Source organism: Gymnoscopelus braueri (assembly GCF_963280865.1).
Source record: "Gymnoscopelus braueri genome assembly, chromosome: 15".
Classification (NCBI taxonomy): Eukaryota; Metazoa; Chordata; class Actinopteri; order Myctophiformes; family Myctophidae; genus Gymnoscopelus; species Gymnoscopelus braueri.
Genome location: NC_137620.1, coordinates 37360777 through 37380776, shown reverse-complemented (window position 1 = coordinate 37380776; position 20000 = coordinate 37360777). Strand labels below are relative to the sequence as shown.

Sequence of the window (20000 nt, the reverse complement as noted above, 5' to 3'; positions counted from 1 at the left end):
TCTGATCGATATATATATATATTCTTTGGTTATACATTTCTTCAGAAATTCTTTTGAAAAGTGTTTGATCTTTTCTTTTTTTGACACTTTTTGAAAAGTTTTTAAAACAATAATTTTATCGTGACCCATAAAAATGCATGTCAGTGTTTGGGAACCGCTGACACACAGCAGCAATTGAGAACCATACACCTAACCTTCAGAACACAATTGAATTGACATCTTTGACAATTATGCAACAACATACTGATATGTACACAACCATCAACAGGATAAAAACAAAAAACGTGTGTGTGTGTGTGTGTGTGTGTGTGTGTGTGTGTGTGTGTGTGTGTGTGTGTGTGTGTGTGTGTGTGTGTGTGTGTGTGTGTGTGTGTGTGTGTGTGTGTCCGTGTGTTCATACCTGGTCATTCCAAAGTCACAGACTTTGACCACATTGTTGTCATTGACCAGACAGTTCCTGGCTGCCTGGATATGTATGAGAGAGAGAGAGATTCATATTTTGGGAACAACACGCTCTTTTTTTTTACTTCTAAATTTTTATCCCACGATTTTGTAACCCTATTTTTTACACCCAGTGCCAATTGTCTATGTAATCCTGGGCACTACCTTCCCTCTGCCAACCTAGGGAGGCCAGGGCCGAGCTCATGCCTCCTTCAATGCATGAGAGCCAACTGACCTTCTTGTCACCTGACAGGGGAGAGTTTCCCTGGTTGGACGTAGCGCGTGGAAGGAACACGTTATTCCAACCAGTTCCCTTCCCCTCCATCAGGCGCCCCGGCTGGCCAGGGGGAGGCAGTATAGTGACCAGGATTACTGCATGTTTTTGTGAGGGTACCTACCCTAGGAGACACGGGGAGAACATGCAAACTCCACACAGAAAGGCCCTTTCGCCAACCCCACCTAGGGTATGGGCACTGATGACGCGGAGGAGAGAACACACCCCCAGCGCCCACAGCGCTGGGGGTGTGGGTCAACACGCTCTTTAGCTAGAAATCTTGTGGCCAACGATAGTATGGTACGCACTATCTTCAACTACTTTGGACACACAAGAGTGTACAAATGGCATTAAATGGTTCCATTTGTACACTCTGAGTTACAAACTTGTAAGGGTCCATTTGGTTCCGAACTGTCAATCATTTAGCTGGAGACCCTTGCAACCCCTGGGGGTCCTTTGGCCCCATGTTGAGAACCGGTAGTATACAGCAGTGGTTCCCAAACTTTTTAGCACAAGACCCAAAAGTGAAATTTTATGTCTGCATTTGATCTGTTTGGGAAACAGTGATATACAGTACTCTCTCACCAGGTCTCTGTGAATGAACTGATGTGTTTCCAAGTACTCCATTCCCTCACACACGTCCTGACACATGGAGGTAAGCCACGCCCCCTTCTGAGCCCGGCCCTTCTTCCTCAGGAAGTTGAGCAGACAGCCGTTCTCCAGGAACTCACACACGATGAGCAACGGCCTCGAATGCAAACACACACCGTACAACTGGACCAGCTTAGGGTGACACAACTTCCTGGAGACAGAACACACACACACACACACACACACACACACACACACACACACACACACACACACACACACACACACACACACACACACACACACACACACACACACACACACACACACACACACACACACACACACACACACACACACACACACACACGATAGTGATGGATAGGAGGTCTTTGTCAGGAAATACCATTTCCATTCCATCAAATGAAAGTATAGTGTGCATTTACAGGTATGTGTGTGTGTGTGTGTGTGCGTGCATGGTTGCGTGTGTGTGTGGGTGGCATGGTTAACGACCCCTTTGTGAAGAATGGAAAGTGTGGTTACAAGAAGCGTGAGACAGGCACACACAGGAAACACACACACCAACACACGCAGGTGTACAATGTTAATGTTAAATGACCTAGATTCATGTCTTTGTGCTGAAAACAAGCCCCCTGTTCTCTTTTCCTGTCAGCCCCTCGCCTTCCACCCCTTCAGCAGTACATTTCATGCTGATGACATACAGTTAGTTATATGTTATATCTTTCTGCCAGTCAGTCTAGTGAAAGTCCTCATCCAGTGCATTGCCGATAATCAAAGATTGGATGAACAATGTCTTTTCTTTACAGCTAAATGATAACACAGATTATTGTAGTGGTTCCCAGGAGTGAGCATGCAAAAAACGTTTTGATTTTCTTTCTTCATTTCTAGAAGGCATATCTAATATCTCCAATAATGACTTTTATCAACTTATTGTAAAGTTAGACGCTTGCTGTCACAGTATATTCAGTACAGCTGTTTCATGCTTTTATTTACAGTAGACTTGATTACTGTAATGCACTATTCTCCTCTCCTCTCCTCTCCTCTCCTCTCCTCTCCTCTCCTCTCCTCTCCTCTCCTCTCCTCTCCTCTCCTCTCCTCTCCTCTCCTCTCCTCTCCTCTCCTCTCCTCTCCTCTCCTTACATCATGACTTTGGCTTCTTCTATGAAGTCCTCTTCCAGCATGGCTCCCTCTCTGATGACCTTGATGGCCACTTTGTGCTGAGCTCTCCACTTCCCCAGACGCACCAGACCAAACTGACCGCTGCCCAGCTCCTTCATGAACGTCAACTCACTGGGATTGATCTCCCACTTTTCTATAGAGAGAGAGAGAGAGAGAGAGAGAGAGAGAGAGAGAGAGAGAGAGAGAGAGAGAGAGAGAGAGGGGGAAAGATAATGTGTTCATAATATCCATAATGGCTCGGACAGATGGGATACTATTATACTGAATTCACACCAGCAACTGAGAGCAAAATGTCCATAGTGCAGGTGTTCACAAAATGTAACAAAAATGGGTGTGACAGACATTCCATACTCGTCTCAGGCAGCTTGTTTGTAAAGGATTTATACATTGCAGGTAAGAAATAGGCCATGTAGAAATAGCAGATCTACAAGCTCACAATGCGTCGTCGTGATGCGACGCATCACGCTTGTAGAACGGCTATTTTCAAATGGCCGAAATGTATAGGGTTTCACCACTGGTCGAGTGTGTACGGCTAGTCCGCGCCTACTTCAGAGCACAGCGCGCTTCTGGTTGGCTGACGCTCTATCGCGCAACACAGCGGCAGTGTCAATGTTGCATTTCAACTTTGACACTTTGGCAGTCATTCCTCTCCATAGACCTCGCAGCTTTTTCAGAACACACAAGTGGAATATCGCTGCTGGAATTCAGGTATGCAACCAAAGAGGGATGGAGAGAGTGAGAGGGATGGAGAGAAATGAATGTGTGTGTGTGTGTGTGTGTGTGTGTGTGTGTGTGTGTGTGTGTGTGTGTGTGTGTGTGTGTTACCTGAGCTGAACCCTGCAGTAGCAGGAACACACCTTCCCGTGGATCCTACTGGATATCTTAACCTGGTGACTAGACCTGTACACACACACACACACACACACACACACACACACACACACACACACACACACACACACACACACACACACACACACACACACACACACACACACACACACACACACACACACACACACACACACACACACACACACACACACACACACACACACACACACACACACACAGGTTTGTATTACTATGCTTGTGAGGGCATCAACAAAAAGCCGAAAAATAGCGTTGTGCTGCAACGCGTTGTGCTTATAGATCTTATAGATCAAGCTCGCGCAACTAAGTAAATCAGGCATAAATATAACCCTAACCCATTTGTGTGTTTGTTTGTGTGTGTGTGTGTGTGTGTGTGTGTGTGTGTGTGTGCGTGTGTGTGTGTGTGTGTGTGTGTGTGTGTGTGTGTGTGTGTGTGTGTGTGTGTGTGTGTGTGTGTGTGTGTGTGTGTGTGTGTGTGTGTGTGTGTGTGTGTGTGTGTGTGTGTGTGTGTGTGTGTGTGTGTGTGTGTGTGTGTGTGTGTGTGTGTGCGCATGCGTGTGTGCACATGTGTGTTTATGTGTGTACCTGCAGCATTGTGTGTGTGGTAGTGTATGAGTTCAGGTATGGACTTGTAGATGTGTTTCTCAGCCAGGTAGAACTGATCGCAGTCACTCTGCTTGATCTGGTAGTGTCTGATCCCTCCTGTAATGCTGTAATACACACATGCACACAATCACTCGAATCTCCCCAGCATCCGTATCCTGGGGGGAACATTCACCAAAAATAGCATATCGTCGAGACGCGTTGTGAGCTTGTTAATCGGTTATTTTTGGCAATTTAGTGCAGGGAAAAAGAACGTAAGTATAGAGGCAACTGGTTGAGTTAAGCTCTTGCCTTCTGGGTAGAAAGTCTTAAATGATGTCTAAAAATAACAATTTTTCTGATGTAATTCATAGATATAGAATAGATCTTTATTGAACACTGTTGAGCGTTAACCTTTGGCAGCCATGCCATTATAGGCTAAAACATTCTAAAAGTGTCAACATTTTGTGACATGCTCTGAGCTTGTACATAATGCTATTTTAGCTCTTTTTGAAATAGGGCTTAAAGGTAGGGTAAGTGATATTTTTTGGTTAAAACAAAAAGTATTTTGTTAAAAGGTTAAAATACTATATTCTGATAGTAATCATTGCTATAGAGTGTTTTTTCAGTAACAGATGTCTCCCTGTCTCTCCAGCTCTTTAATAAACAGAAGAAAAAAAAATTCGGTAGGTGTCAAAATCTCAGCCAATCAGGAGAAAGTACCCATTTTTAAGCTTAATTTGTATAGTGTTCCAGTTCAAATTTTGCATGCTCATTTCTTAGTGTCATCACTTCCAATTTCACTTGTTTAATCTGTATCCTGATTGAGTTCTCTGTCCTGGTTGGATAAAATTGGAAATGAAACTGAAACTGAAACGAAAATGCATTTTCTGTTTAATAAAGAGGTGGAGAGACAAGGAGACTCCTAATACTGAACAAACACTCTATAGCAATGAGTACTATCAGAATATAGAGCTATTTAACAATTATTTTAACCAACGCAAATCACTTACCCTACCTTTAACTGGTTAAATCCGGTCAATTTGAATAGACCTTTATTAATCTTGCCGGAAAATTCAGTTTCATCTCCACCCCCCAGCTGATGGCTGCTCAGATGGTCATGATGAGTAGGAAGACCGGGAGACCTTCTGAGTACCAGACGGCCTCTCCAGCCACCAAGCTACAGCTGCCTGTAAAGTGTGCAAATACATTTTTACTGATTTTTTGAAGGTATCACATCTATAATCTCTCTATCTTTCACTGTGCACCGTGTCCTTATCATATTATCATTTTTATGACTTTAAAACACGACAGTTCATGACAATCCTCTCATGGATAGTGTGGGGAAAAAACTGTTTTATGTAAAGAACTTTGTTTTGATAAATGCTTTATAAATATAGCTGTTTATTAATATTATCATTATTATGGCTGAACGCCAACTTCACAACAATTATGGTTGTTCGGAATAGTGTGTTAATTCTCCACTTCCAGAGGAATGAAACCGGCAACCTTCAGGATAGTTCAAGTTGTTCTCTCACCCCAGAGTTTTTGCGTAAACGGAGACGGTGTAGACTCCATGCTGGCTGGAATCTCTCACGATGAAACCCCCCTCTTTATCCTGGAACGCAAATAGACAACCTGTTACACAACACCCGCCACTAATTCACAACCTGATACTCATTAATACACAACCTGTGTCTTTATTCTCAGGACTTCACAGTCACGCTGTAACGACTAGGCACATAGCTACTCAACACTGACAGGCCAATAACTCAAATGAATGGAGATCCACTGTGCATTTAACCTTACATCAAAACCAGTGTGAACATCTGTACTCAGTGGTGGAAAGTAACTAAGTACATTTACTCAAGTACTGTACTTAAGTACAATTTTTTGGTATTTATACTTTACTTGAGTATTTCCAATTTCCAATACTTTTACTTCTACTCCACTGAATCTCAGAGGCAAATATTGTACTTTTACTCCACTACAATTATTTGAAAACTTTAGTTACTAGTTACTTTTCAGATATAAACTATGATATAATGAAACATACATTAACCACTTTAGCCCTATTTTATACATAGGCTATTTGAAAATAGCAGATCTACAAGCTCACAACGCGTCGCATCGCGACGCGTTGTGAGCTTGTAGATCGGCTATTTTCAAATATTTAGTACTTTTACTTTAAGTACTTTAAGTACATTTTGATGCCAATACTTTTGTACTTTTACTCAAGTAAATTTTTTATTTTGGATTTTTACTTGTAACAGAGTATTTTTATATTGCAGTATTGGTACTTTTACTTAAGTAAAGAATTTGAGTACTTTTTCCACCACTGTCACTGTACTAGACAGAAAGAAAGACAGACAGACAGACAGACAGACAGACAGACAGACAGACAGACAGACAGACACGGTACCTCTCGTCTTAGTAGCTGCTCTGCCTCTGTTCTGGTGATGTTCTTGCAATACCACCTGAAGAGATGAAATCAGCTACTTTAATAAACATAGTTCAGTAAAGATATTATTCAATAAACATTATGTCAACCTCAGATACAGTATGTATTGCAGTCTGATATAATCTTGTTTGGCAAAATACATGAAATGATGAACAAAATCTAAACCTAAATCAAATGACGTATGTAATGTATATGTAATAATGTACGTATGTAAGACAAATCCAGTTCTTTTTTCTTGACTTAAAATTTCTGTGCATCACAAAAATGTATTAGCAATCATTGTATAAACAATATTTTATCTATCCAGTGATATTTACACCAGAAGTCTTGTATTTTGACATTTTGAACAGCCAGTGAACACGTGGTTCTACTCACCGATTAGCTTCTATCTTGTTCTTCTCTGTCACATAGTTACTGGGAATGAAACCTCTATTCCTGGGAGGAGACAGTTACACCAAACAGTAAAATCACTGTTAATGTAAGCCTCTATATTCCGTCCCCATTTTCAGATCAGGGATAACAATTTCATCCAACCAGGAGAGAGAACTTTCTGAAGCCGATTGGATGAAATGGTTTCCCACCTGAAAATGTATTTGCTGTGACTGGGAGATTCCCGTTACTGAACAAACAAACTATCGCAATGATTACTATCAGAATATAGAGCTTTACAATCTTAACAATACACTTTTAGTTTTAACCAAAAAATATCACTTCAACCACCTTTCAATGATCCCTCAGGATTTTACAGTGCACCACTTAACACATTAATTCATCAATAAACTACACATATTTCTGTGTTATGAACCTTTTAGTTTGTACAGTTTGTAAAGTTGACTCTCTAAGCCAGGTGATGGACAGATGTTAGACCATTTAGACTAAAGGTCCACACACACTGGGAGCGTGATGAATATACAATTCAAAAATGCATTGGCAAATATTTCGCATCAAAATATTCAAACAGGTAACATGCCTCATTCAGTACATAGGCATTAGAGCCCATGCGTCCGAACCGCTTGGCCCCTCGGGTCACCCTGAGGGCCATTTTTCTGACATATCCCACTGACATAATAAAACAGATCTTAGATCAGCCTACCCATGTAAGTCCTGAGCTCTCCACCACAGCTGGTCTTGTTTATGTAGAATGAGGTACTCTTCACCCTGTGGACCATACACATTTATATATTGGATCTACTGTATTACAGTTACTGGGTGAAAGCTGCACCCTGTAAGTGTCATGTCAACTCAACTCAAAATGTATTTATAGAGCACATTTAACATGAGCAGGTCAAACAAAGTGCTGCTGTACAGGTTAAAACAAAGCAAAGCGATACAATATAAACAGACATTAGCATAACATCAATAAAATAGAAATAAAAACTAAATGTGTGTTTGTATGTGTGCGTGCGTATATGTTATTACAGTTTTGTATTTTTCCTTAGTTGTGTGCTGGCACACAATGCAAACCAATGTTCTCCTCACGATTATATATATTATTATACTATTATTATTCTCCTCAAAACTCCTAGTCACTTACAGTAACTAGTCCTACATGTTTTCACCTACTGTAGAAACCCCATTCAAACTTTAAAATGTACAGCATACTGTGTGCACATGAGCGTGGTTGTAATTTTGACTTATAGTTTTGGAAATATCTAACTTTAAAAGTATAATGCAAGTCAATGGAAAACTTTGGCATGCATGTGTGTGGGTGGGTGCGTTTGTGTTTGTGTGTGTCTGTGTACCTGTTTCAGTGTCAGGTCTGTATTCTCTTTGGCTATGAAGTCGTACATAGCCACCACCCTTAGCAACCCTTCACCATCATCGTAATCCTCTGGAGGGGTAGGGGGGAGCATCTTCCTTGACCTGTTTGTCTGATACGCACACACACGCACACACACACACACACACACACACACACACACACGCACATGCACACAGACACACACAGACACACACACACACACACACACACACACACACACACACACACACACACACACACACACTTTAAGACACACCCTTTATACTTAGTTGACCGGCGTCTCCCAGGGGTCTGACTGTACTTACTAGCCAAGTACTTTTCCCCCCTCTACACCCTAATTTATTCTACAAGCTCAAAAACGCTATACAGTGTGGCGACACGTTGTGGCCAAATGAAATGAGAGAAAGTGAGGGAGAGAGAGAGAGAGAGAGAGAGAGAGAGAGAGAGAGAGAGAGAGAGAGAGAGAGAGAGAGAGAGAGAGAGAGAGAGAGAGAGAGAGAGAGATTGTTTTGATTGCATTATACAATTGTATTGTTCCACTTTTGCTTTCGCAATGTAAACATATGTTTTCTCATGCCAATAAATCCCCTTTCAATTGAATTGAATTGAATTGAGAGAGAGAAGGGGTGTGTGTGTGTGTGTGGAGTTCAATAGAAATAGAAATCTCTCCCACACACACACACACACACACACCCACACCCACACCCACACCCACACACACACACACACACACACACACACACACACACACACACACACACACACACAGTGTGTAGTACCCTGTGGGCATGTCCAGGACGTCTCCTGCTGCGGAAGCACAGAGAGGAGTTTCTCTCCACGTTCACACGAGTATTGATCTCCCTGGAAACACATCCACCAATCAATAAATATATGAATCGGTAACTACATTATTGATTAACTATGCCGATCAATATCTACATCAATCAATAACACATCAGTCAATAACCCATCAGTCAATAACCACATCAATCAATATCTGCATGCATCAATACTAAATGAATCAGTCAATTATTGTTTAATCAATATCAGTAGGCTTATCAGTTTAGGAGGGCCATTCAAGCAAGTCGCAAGTGGAGCCTGCAGTTACTGCAGTACCACCACGGCCCAAGAAACCATCACGCCAGAAGGAAATGTTTGGAATGGGGGAGTCTGGTGCAACGCTCAGGTCCTGGACTTGGTAAAACGAAGGAGGAGCTAGGAGGCCACCCACAGAGCCTAGTCCCTCCACGTGCCAGAGCCTCTCCTCTCTCCAGTCCCGGCAGAGTAGTTCCGGAGAAGCGGACTGAGTGGGCCTGTCTCTCCCTAAAAGGACTGACCGTGGGTAGCTACTGGGACGTAAGTCGAGGCTTGATCAACCCCGGCTGGGTTCGAGGGTGTATGTTGTATGTTGCGAGACCCGAAACACCCGATGACCCCAGGCTACAACACTGATGATACGTCCCAGGTGCATCCATGTGATGTTTTTCTTTATTAGTAACTATACAAATCAATAGCTACATAAATCAATAACTACATCAATCAAAAATGACATTAATCAATCAATGGTAGATCAATTAATAACCACATCTGTGTGTGTGTGTGTGTGTGTGTGTGTGTGTGCGTACGTGCGTGCGTGCGTGCGTGCGTGCGTGCGTGCGTGCGTGCGTGCGTGCGTGCGTGCGCATGTGTGTGTGCATGCGCGTACCTGCTTTGGAATGCACAGCAGCAGAAAACAGCATGGGTGGAATGATCTGAATGAAAGACAAATGAGAAGTCAGCCAGATCAGCTCTTTTTTCTTTTTTGCTGCAAGCTTGTACATCTGCTTTTTTTTAACATCTAAGACATTTTTTGATAGGGTTTGAAAATTGATGAATAATTTTGCATTTTTTAACACAAATCTTCTCTTCTGGGGGTCCCCCCCCTATCCTTTCTTTCTTGATTCTCTTGTTTTTTGCTTCTATGAAGAAGAAGGTCAGGAAACACAAAAAGCCCACCAACCAGCAAGGCTATTATAGTTTTGCATTTTTTATTCCTTTGAATTTCATTTTGACTTTTTATTTGACTCTTTAGTTTTGATTAGTTTCGCTAGTTTTTTTTGTTTAGTTTTTTGAAAAGGCTTAGTTTTAGTTTAGTTTTTATTAGTTAACTTTTTTCATAGTCAGGGGCAAGATCCAACAAGGTCAGACAAATAGCAAAAACAGCAGATCTACAAGCTGACAACGTGTTGCATTGTGACACGTTATCAGCTATTTTGGAAGATCTTTTGACAAAAACGAAACCTAATTTCCTCTATGATCTTAGTTTGTTTTAGTTAGTCTTGTAAATACACAAAACAGTTTCAGTTAGTTTTTTTTTTTTGTAAAGCCTAATCTTTATTTTTATTTTCAGGTAACTCAAATGTTTTTCCAATTCTAGCTTTTTTTTGTTTGTAATTTTTTTGAAGAAAAAGAAAAGGAATAAACCTGCACACTCATCTGCTCCAATGTAATTTAATGACAATGTTTTGATCCAAGGCTCTTCATCGGGTCAAGCTAGAGATGTGTGTACGCCACCCACATAATAAGGTAATAAGGTAAAAAAAATCAATCAATCATAAATGCAGTATTCAACATTTATATTTTGTTTTTGGAAAATTCATAGAGAAGGCATGGCAGTTGCGTTTGAGAACGATGTATCCACAACTCACAGCCTGGACAATCAATATGTTTATGTATTCTGTTTATGGTGTATCTTGGTGTATGTACATTTTGTGAGTGTCTTGTAAGCCCGTGCAGGCTGGGCATCTTGTGGTGCAGGACACTATAATAAAGAATTATATCAATCTATCTATCTACATATCCACAGATTCCTGTTATAATATTTTTCTTTTCTTTTTTTCATTTTCACACTGCCTACAGAGATTTCAGCATGTGTGTGAAACACACATACTGTACTCAACATGTATGAATTGAAATAAACAGCACATTTATTCAGAACATATTTGAGGCAACATAAAACCATTGTCTGCCTGAATCACTTTGTATAATCAACATGTATTATACGAAGCACTTATTGTCTTATACCAATGTTGTCTGCTCTCTCTACTTTTAAATGTTTTTAACGGCCTCGCCTCTTTTTAATGTGTCTATTGTTTTTAAAGGTGAAAGCACCATGAGTTGTGGAGAACGGTATTTTTGCTCCCCTGTATGCCTAGTGTGTATTGTGGAAGTGACAATAAAAACTGATTCTGATTCTGATTCTGATGTATCAACATAAACAATATTGTATTCTCTAGCTTCTAGAAGGAGTTCGAACTGTGCCGTTATTTGTTAAATGGCTCTATTCAAGGAAATATACCTATAACTCGTGTTTTTCAATGAGCCCTATATAGGAGTGGGGCCCAGCTACGACACTACGGGAGGGACCGTCGACAGAGGGCCCTACAGGAGTGCAGACGGTGTGCGGGTCATTTTTCTTTATTCTCTACGTTGATCCCTGCCTACGCACCCGTCACTGAGCCGATCAGGTGTGCATAAGACTTTGTTTCCTGCGAATAGTCAAAGTATAAAATAGAGTTTAAATAGTTAAGCTGTTCCCTATTCTGCTGGGGTCCCCCCTGGAACCCACTGAAGGACCGCTGGGAGTCCCCAGACCTCACTTTGAGAACCACTGGTCCCCTGGGCACTGGCTGAATATTGCACCGCACTGTGGGGAATTTGTGACGGAGATACTGTATGGAGATTTTCCCCTTTCTAGCAATTGCGGGTTTGTTCAACACTAGTAGTTGGCTTGTGTCTTTTCCAAACTATCGCTGCTTTTCACTCGCTTCACTGCTAGCAGGATGAACTTGAAGCTGGGCTGAATGAATACAGAAACAATGCGGAACGTCTGACCGACATTTGACCAATCAAAGTAGCTGAACCAGTTCGGATAGTCACAACATCTCGGAGGCACCGAACACCTGAAATCCTCTGAACGACGTCATATTGTGGTCTGTAGCCAGCCGAACTGAACACATTTCGCCTATTCTGGTGTCGTATGCAATGATTATGCTTAACAATGCTCACCCAACAGAGGAGCACAAGAAGGTGACACTACTACCACCCCCCCCCCCCCCCCCAACACACAGACTGTACAGGTTCTTTACAGAAAACATGAAAACAGATATTAACATAGATATGTATGTCCGTTGTTATTTTATGTTAGATGGGTTTTTTATTCGTTTTTGGAGCATGTGATGCCAGACAAACTTTGTGAAAACTATAGTGTGTGTGTGTGTGTCCCTTTCTGACACACTTTCTTACAAACGCAAGCATACACAAAAGCTAGGGACTATGTTACATGTACACATGCACGCACACAGTGACAGCATCGTGTTTGCATCAAAGTGAGGCCATTATGCTGCTCATTTGACTTCTGTTTTATATTAACTTCTTTGTAATTGTATTCAAATCTAATGTGTGTATACAAATAAACGTGTGTGTGTGTGTGTGTGTGTGTGTGTGTGTGTGTGTGTGTGTGTGTGTGTGTGTGTGTGTGTGTGTGTGTGTGTGTGTGTGTGTGTGTGTGTGTGTGTGTGTGTGTGTGTTTGATTTTACCTGAATGAATCATGGCTGTCTCTCCTCTCGTCTTTTCTGGTCTTCTCCTTCAGGTCTTCCTCCCTTCCTCTCTCTTTCTCCTCACATCCTCTCCTCCTCTACGGTTCCAACCATTCCAGAGAGAGGGCGAGCGAGAGTTTCTACAGGTCAGAGGAGAGGAGAGCGAGAAGAGTGGGTGAAGGAGGTTGAAAATGAAACGACAGAGACAGAAACAGAGACGAAAGATAGGAGGAGGAGTTTAATGCAGGTGACAGAGGCGAGAAGAGCAAGAAGAGTGGGTGAAGGAAGTATAGAATGAGAGAGAGACAGACACAGAGAGAGAAAGAGAGAGAAACAGAGAGAGAGAGAGAGATGAAAGGAAGTTATGACGTGAATAAACCACATCCGCCTCAGTGACTCAGTAAACAAGAGGAAAACACGTGCCCCTACTGTATACAGTCTGTTAACACTTATTAACACTACTGTATGTACAATCTGTCAACAATTATGAACACTACAGTAGTGTTAACACCCCTCAGGGCCTCAGGGGTCGATATACCTAGCATAGATCCATGGGGGACTCCGGTCAATGAAGTATACAGTAGGGTTTAAGGTTGAAGTTATCATAATATGGGAGTCAGGTTTTGGCTGTGGATCCTGATGGCTACTGGCACAAAAGACTGACCAAGGTGCTTTGTGGCTGAATGTGCTCCACAGCCACGCTTCCAGGATAACGTCCAGCTTAATCCTCACCTCCGAATCCACCTCCATGCAGTCGAGTTTAAATCTACAGAACCAAAACCTTCCTCTCTCTCTCACTCTCACTCTCTCTCTCTCTCACCAATTAACCAACTGAAAGGGTGCAAACCCTGCCTGCACCAACATCTCTTCATAATTAGAATCAACTGTAATGTCACATCACACGAATACAGGTGTAAAAGCATGGGTGAAATTATTTATTGTGCGAGCTCTCAATATTGCAGTTACAGGAAGAGTTAAGAGTAGGGAAAGAGAGAATAGAGAAGAAAGGAACTCTTAAAACCTGGCTAAAACTAAGCAATATTAAAAGTATACCTCTGTAAACTTCAGTACTTCAGTTTTTAGTCTAAGGGCGCGGTCACACCAAAGTTTAATTCTACCTATGAGGGTGGATTATGCCAATGCTTTTCAATGGGAATGGAGTTTTTTTTTTTTGACTAAATCCGCGAATGGCAACAAATTGCTCCGTTCCCATTGAAAAACATTGGCAGAATCCGCCCTCATAGGTAAAATTCCAGTTCAGTGTGACTGCCCTAACGATGGTTTAAATTAAATCCTTTTGCTCCAAAACTTCAACTTTCACTTTAAATTGACAGGTGCGGTCAAACCGAACTTTGATTCTACCTATGCGGGCTGATTCTGCCAATGCTTTTCAATGGGAACGGAGCGGTTTGTTGCCATTTGAGTATTTCCGCAAAAAAACGCTCCGTTCCCATTGAAAAGCATTGCAGAATCCGCCCGCATAGGCAGAATTAAAGTTGGGTGTGACCGCACCCTTAGGGTTAGGGAGAGAATGGAAGAAAGACGAGCACATCCAAACCCTGAATCGGGCAGGTGCTGAGCAAAGAATAATCCCAAAGAAAAAGAACAAATGCTCGCACACTGCTGCTCCATTTGAAGAAAAATATGTATTGCACCCTTAAAGTGCTGAGTGATGTTTTGGGTTACATGCCCTTCATCAGACCGCCCAAATTACACCAGTCAGTCAGAAGTGTTCATCTTCAAAAACATTAGATCAAATTGCTATAGTGTCATGACATTACTTTGTTATTACTGTCAAACTGTTACTTTGTTTGCTCTTCCTGAAAATGTTTGTTTTGTTGAACAATACACATATGTGACAAATTATTCATATATTATCTAAGAATTACCCAACTTTTTCAATTAAAGTGCTGCTACACAGCTAAAAACTAGATTTAGTTGTTCTATCCTAGATTTATTCAACTTTGATTATCCTTAGCCCTAGATTAATATAATAATTGTTGCCGCAATCCAGCCACAGACAGCTTGAATTGTGAGATAGATGTATGTTTAATTTCTGGTAAGAATACCAGTTCAACTGAATTTCATACCAGTTTATCAGAACAGAATGTAATACCAGTGTATCTGGTATTAACACCAGTTACTCTGCTTTTAACACTGAATTTGGGGTGAACACAGCTATATGCCAATTATGTTTAATTATTTTGCATGGATCACTAACTTTATACTTAAAGTGTGTAATATTGAAAATGGCCAAGAGGTGTCTCTATCTCACCACTAGGGTGGTTGTCCATCAGAAGAACAGCAATAGAAGATTGTAAGGCAGAGCAAGCACTCTTACATAAAACAAACAAACAAAAAAGTTTAAATTATATTCAAGGTGAGATTGGAATTAAAAAGTCACACATTGTTCAAGGAGATTGTTACTCTGTTAGCAAAGGCTATGGGGTATACTTTGAGTCATTATTTTGTTTAGTAGAAAAGATCTACAAGCTCACAACGGGTTGTGATGTGACATGCTGAGAGCTTGAAGGTTAGCTATTTTCGCAGAAGATATTTATTCTATAGCGAAAACAGGAGGGGGGCCTAGTATAGAGCCCTGACTAAACTAAATCTAGAGTTTATAAAAGATGTGTGTAGCATAATCATCTTTCAAGAAATAACCCATTTATCATGAAAAAAACTAAACAAAAAACTAAACATAAATAACAACTATTCAAATAAACTCCTGGTGAATTAAGTATCAGCAAAAAAACTAATGTGTAATGTATTACTACTACGCAATGTATTACTACACTGTGTTAGTGAAAAACAGGACATTGTTTTATGCAGGTTTGAACTTTTAACTCTGGTTTGAACACAACACAGGATGTGATGTAGTTACTGGGGATTACAACCCTCTTCTCTGTGAAATACACTTGCATGCGCACACACACGCACGCACGCACGCACGCACGCACGCACGCACACGCACACGCACACACACACACACACACACACACACACACACACACACACACACACACACACACACACACACACACACACACAGAGAGAGAGAGAGAGAGAGAGAGAGAGAGTGAGAGAGAATGGGGAACAGTCAGAAGCATACAAAATACATTCTGTTAACAGTCAAATCCTCAGCTCAGAGTACAAGTGGATCAATTACTACTGAGGATTTCAATGTGTATGTGCATGTATGGGCTGTTACCACTGTTTTGATGTCTACTCAATACAACATGTACTGTAGCCTAATACATGTATTTATTCAATGTACATGCTACTCTCTTCTGTAAACTTTCGACATGTGCAATATATCATATCTATCTATCTATCTAATATCTATCTATCTATCTTCCCATGTACAGTCAGTTCACACCACTTTTATTTGGAGCAACACGCCCTCTAGGGGCCGCTACCAGCTGTAACATGAAAACAAACATGACATTAGAATATAGCATTAGTAGTGATTCTCTTAGTCCTTGTTATCTTCTATGTTTATGTTTATGCTTATCTTTATGAATATTTTATAATTGTATTTAATAATTTGATGTTTAATAGGCTACTGTTATTCAGGGACAATTTACTTCACTTTATGCAACAGCCTATACATGCCTCGCCTGGCAATACAAATAATATTCAGATTTTGAAATAGATAAAGACAGACTTTCAATACATAAATAATATATTTATTAGGACCACAGTTGGCTGAGCTCTGGTTGTCTGTCTGTCTGTCTGTCTGTCTGTCTGTCTGTCTGACTGATTGACACACAAATCCAAAAGGTGTAAAGTAATGAAGTACATTTACTCGAGTACTGTACTTAAGTACAATTTTGAGGTATTTTTTACTTTACTGGAGTATTTCCGAATTTTGAATACTTTTACTTCTACTCCACTACATCTCAGAACCAAATATTGTACTTTTACTCCATAACAATTATTTGAAAACATGAGTTGCTAGTTACTTTGTAGATTTTGATTATTATTACAAAACATACATTAACTACTTCAGCCCTCATACATTTCGGCCATTTGAAAATAGCAGATCTACAAGCTCACAATACCTCACGAGCTTCTGGTATTTTCAAAAGATTTTTTTATACATTTCATACATTTGAAAACTAGCCTACTTTCTACCTTTGGTACTTTGATACCAATACTTTTGTACTTTTAGTCAAGTAAATTTTGAATTACGGACTTTTACTTGCAACAGAGTATTTCTACATTGCAGAATTGATACTTTTACTCAAGTAAGAAATGTGATTACTTTTTCCACCACTGCAAAATCCAACACTTCCTCATGAGCTGGACTTATAACCTCTTAGCACAGTAGCACACACGCACGATTCAGTCATCACTTCCTTATGGTCGGTGTTTTGGGTGGCCTCTCTTCTCTTCTCTTCTCTTCTCTCTCTAGACAAACCCCCCGCTGTGCTGCTGCGGTCTCTATAGACTTCCTTCTATTCTGTTGGCACCATTCTGTCTGATCACTTTATTCACTCAGTCTATTATTCTGACTGTCTGTCAGTCAGTCAGTCAGTCAGTCTATTCTACTGTTTCCTGAGTCTGTTCCCACATTCCAGACGACATGATCACGCTGCGTGTCTCTCTGGGGACAACAAATGGCAGAAGGTAAGCAACAGTGGTGGAAGAAGGACTCAAATTCTTAATGCACTTGGGTGCATGCACTCTTAGGAGGGTATTAATAGGCCTATCATGATGTGAAAAGCAGTGGTGGAAAAAGTACTCAAATTCTTTACTTAAGTAAAAGTACCAATACTGCAATATAAAAATACTCTGTTACAAGTAAAAGTCCAGAATAAAAAAATTACTTGAGTAAAAGTACAAAAGTATTGGCATCAAAATGTACTTAAAGTACCAAAAGTAAAAGTACAAAATATTTGAAAATAGCAGATCTACAAGCTCACAACGCGTCGCGATGCGACGCGTTGTGAGCTTGTAGATCGGCTATTTTCAAATAGCCTAGGTATAAAATAGGGCTAAAGTGGTTAATGTATGTTTTATTATATCATAGTTTATATCTGAAAAGTAACTAGTAACTAAAGTTTTCAAGTAAATGTAGTGGAGTAAAAGTACAATATTTTCCTCTGAGATGTAGTGGAGTAGAAGTAAAAGTATTGGAAATTGGAAATACTCAAGTAAAGTACAAATACCTCAAAATTGTACTTAAGTACAGTACTTTGTACTTAGTTACTTTCCACCACTGGTGAAAAGTTGAACTCCAAGAAGTGCGTGCAGTAAAGTCTGTTTTCTATTGTAGCCATGGTGCGTGTAGACTTACTTACAAATACAGTTTGTTGTTGGAGAAGATGTGCGTGCGCGTCACGGTGCGTGCGTGTTGTCCTCATGAGTCATGGCGTTTTATTTTTTGGCGTTGTCCAGCCAGTGACGTATATCAAATAATGTAAAAAAACCACAAGTTATTATGACGGTAACACAGTGGATACAGGATAGGTGGGCATTAAGACCCCTTAACAGAGACGACGTCACACTGGCTCCAAACGTCATACTGGCTCCAAATGAAACCCATTCAAGTCAGGTCTCGCTAGGACGCGCCTCACTAGCCAACACACAAGAGGGGGTTGGGGTGCGCGCACCCCGAAACAACAGGTTGAGAATTGATTGCATGAAACAATCACCTGTGCATCCAGTCTCAAAGTTGGTAAACAAATAATTGGTCTATGGCCACCTCGATGTAAAATTGGCTATTTTGTCCAAAATGTAAAAAAAAAAGGAATTGAATAGAATAATGGTCTAAGTAATAAAGAATATATATATATATATATATATATATATATATATATATATATATATATATATAGAGGAAGAACCCAAAAGCTACAGACTGCAGTAAAACCTGCAAGGAGGGTTTAAAAAATCCATCAAGGTAGAATGAGATGTTTTTGCCTAGCAGCAATGATGACGACGCAACGCACAGAAGAATGCCCACTTCTGGTCAGACGAAGGAGGAGCCAGGCCCGGAGTCAACCCACAGTGCCTAGAGCCTCTTAGTGTCGCCAAAACTTGCTGTTAACATCTCTCACCTGCCACCCTAAACCCTAACCCCCTCATTAGCACTGTCTCTTACTCCCCTCAAGAGACAGTAGGGGCTGTAGCATGCCACTTGGACACAGACCGGGGTCTGATCAGCCTCGGTCGGGTCGCCTGGAGGAAGGTGTCTGTTGCGAGACCCGAAACACCCAGTGATTCTAGGAAACAACACTGATGATGTGTCCAAGTTTGTGCATCAGTAGATGTATTTATTTACCATATATATATATATATGAGTCACAAGGTGACACCACAATGCCACATCCTTCCATTTTCTAGCTTTAATTGTTAGTTCACTTCCTCTTTGTGGAACTCACACATGTCATCCAGGAGTTCATCTGAATGGTGCTAGATGTTACCTTGACGTAAAGCTGTGCATCATAGTGGGTTTTTAGCCTGGTGTCAGGAACCTGAGGGAAAAGACAAACAGGGGAGTACACAGGCCCTGCATAGGATAGCCGAGGAGTCATAGCCCCCTGCATACTCCATTTGAATCCATCCGACGTCAGAACTTTCTTCCTATCACTTATCCGCCAAAAGTTCCTTATTGATAAGACACCTCTTCAACAGGTTGGTCGGTGGATCACAGTCGATGGTAGCATGTAGCCCCCTTAAAGGGACAGTGAAAGTCCCCCTCACAGAAACTCTCAAAACTGCACTACAAATTTGAGCCCGACCGTTTATTACCAATGCTTTGACATTTCTTTGATTTGATTAAAGTTTCTATTAGTGGTTTCAGTACATTTAACTTATAAGAAAATAAGAAAATATAAAATATACATAAAATTAACTTGATTTTATTTAAGTACTTATAAGCCCCATAAAAAAAAGAATAATAATAATTTTATTTTGTTTGAAAACGTTAGAAAATGGTCACCTATTATGACAAAATAGAGACTCCAGTTTGAAAGTGGTTAAAAATCGGGACACATCGGCTGCATGATTGATACTCGTGTTGTCAAAAAAGTCTCAACCATTATTATCTGAATGTACGGGCGACTTTATCTCCAGTCTGCCCCGAGGCAGGACAAAATCCTCCGGTCTGTTTAATCGTTTAATCTACAACTTCTCATTCAAAGGAAGTAGGTACTTAACCTCACTGTTAAATAAACCCAAAACAAATAGAAGAACAAGACAGCCTAACTGGCTTTTACTTCCCATATCTG

The 20000-nt window shown here is 40.7% G+C and overlaps 2 protein-coding genes across 6 annotated transcripts in view; one reads left to right on the top strand and one right to left on the bottom strand.

The window, feature by feature from the left end:
• txk (TXK tyrosine kinase) overlaps nucleotides 1–17078 on the bottom strand; it is a 19394-nt gene extending 2316 nt beyond the window's left edge. Inside the window, exons 1-14 of one of the 2 annotated variants that reach the window (XM_080452155.1) lie at nucleotides 17030–17078; nucleotides 12763–12902; nucleotides 9890–9935; nucleotides 8964–9045; nucleotides 8165–8293; nucleotides 7516–7580; nucleotides 6798–6857; nucleotides 6384–6438; nucleotides 5500–5579; nucleotides 3965–4089; nucleotides 3332–3406; nucleotides 2468–2639; nucleotides 1301–1517; nucleotides 401–465 (exon numbers count right to left, since the gene is read on the bottom strand). In XM_080452155.1, coding sequence (XP_080308281.1) covers nucleotides 401–465; nucleotides 1301–1517; nucleotides 2468–2639; nucleotides 3332–3406; nucleotides 3965–4089; nucleotides 5500–5579; nucleotides 6384–6438; nucleotides 6798–6857; nucleotides 7516–7580; nucleotides 8165–8293; nucleotides 8964–9045; nucleotides 9890–9935; nucleotides 12763–12775 — 1184 coding nt within the window. In that variant the 5' untranslated portion in view covers nucleotides 12776–12902; nucleotides 17030–17078. Of the gene's footprint in view, nucleotides 1–400; nucleotides 466–1300; nucleotides 1518–2467; nucleotides 2640–3331; nucleotides 3407–3964; nucleotides 4090–5499; nucleotides 5580–6383; nucleotides 6439–6797; nucleotides 6858–7515; nucleotides 7581–8164; nucleotides 8294–8963; nucleotides 9046–9889; nucleotides 9936–12762; nucleotides 12903–13426; nucleotides 14057–17029 lie in introns of those variants that run through there. The other variant, XM_080452154.1, reaches the window with a different exon arrangement.
• Nucleotides 17079–17208: 130 nt separating this feature from the next.
• tec (tec protein tyrosine kinase) overlaps nucleotides 17209–20000 on the top strand; it is a 24670-nt gene continuing 21878 nt past the window's right edge. For 2 of the 4 annotated variants that reach the window (XR_013934654.1, XM_080452151.1), the window contains exon 1: nucleotides 17226–17394. The gene's annotated coding sequence lies outside the window, so the exon portion shown is untranslated. Of the gene's footprint in view, nucleotides 17395–20000 lie in introns of all 4 variants that reach the window. The other 2 variants (XM_080452153.1, XM_080452152.1) reach the window with 2 other exon arrangements.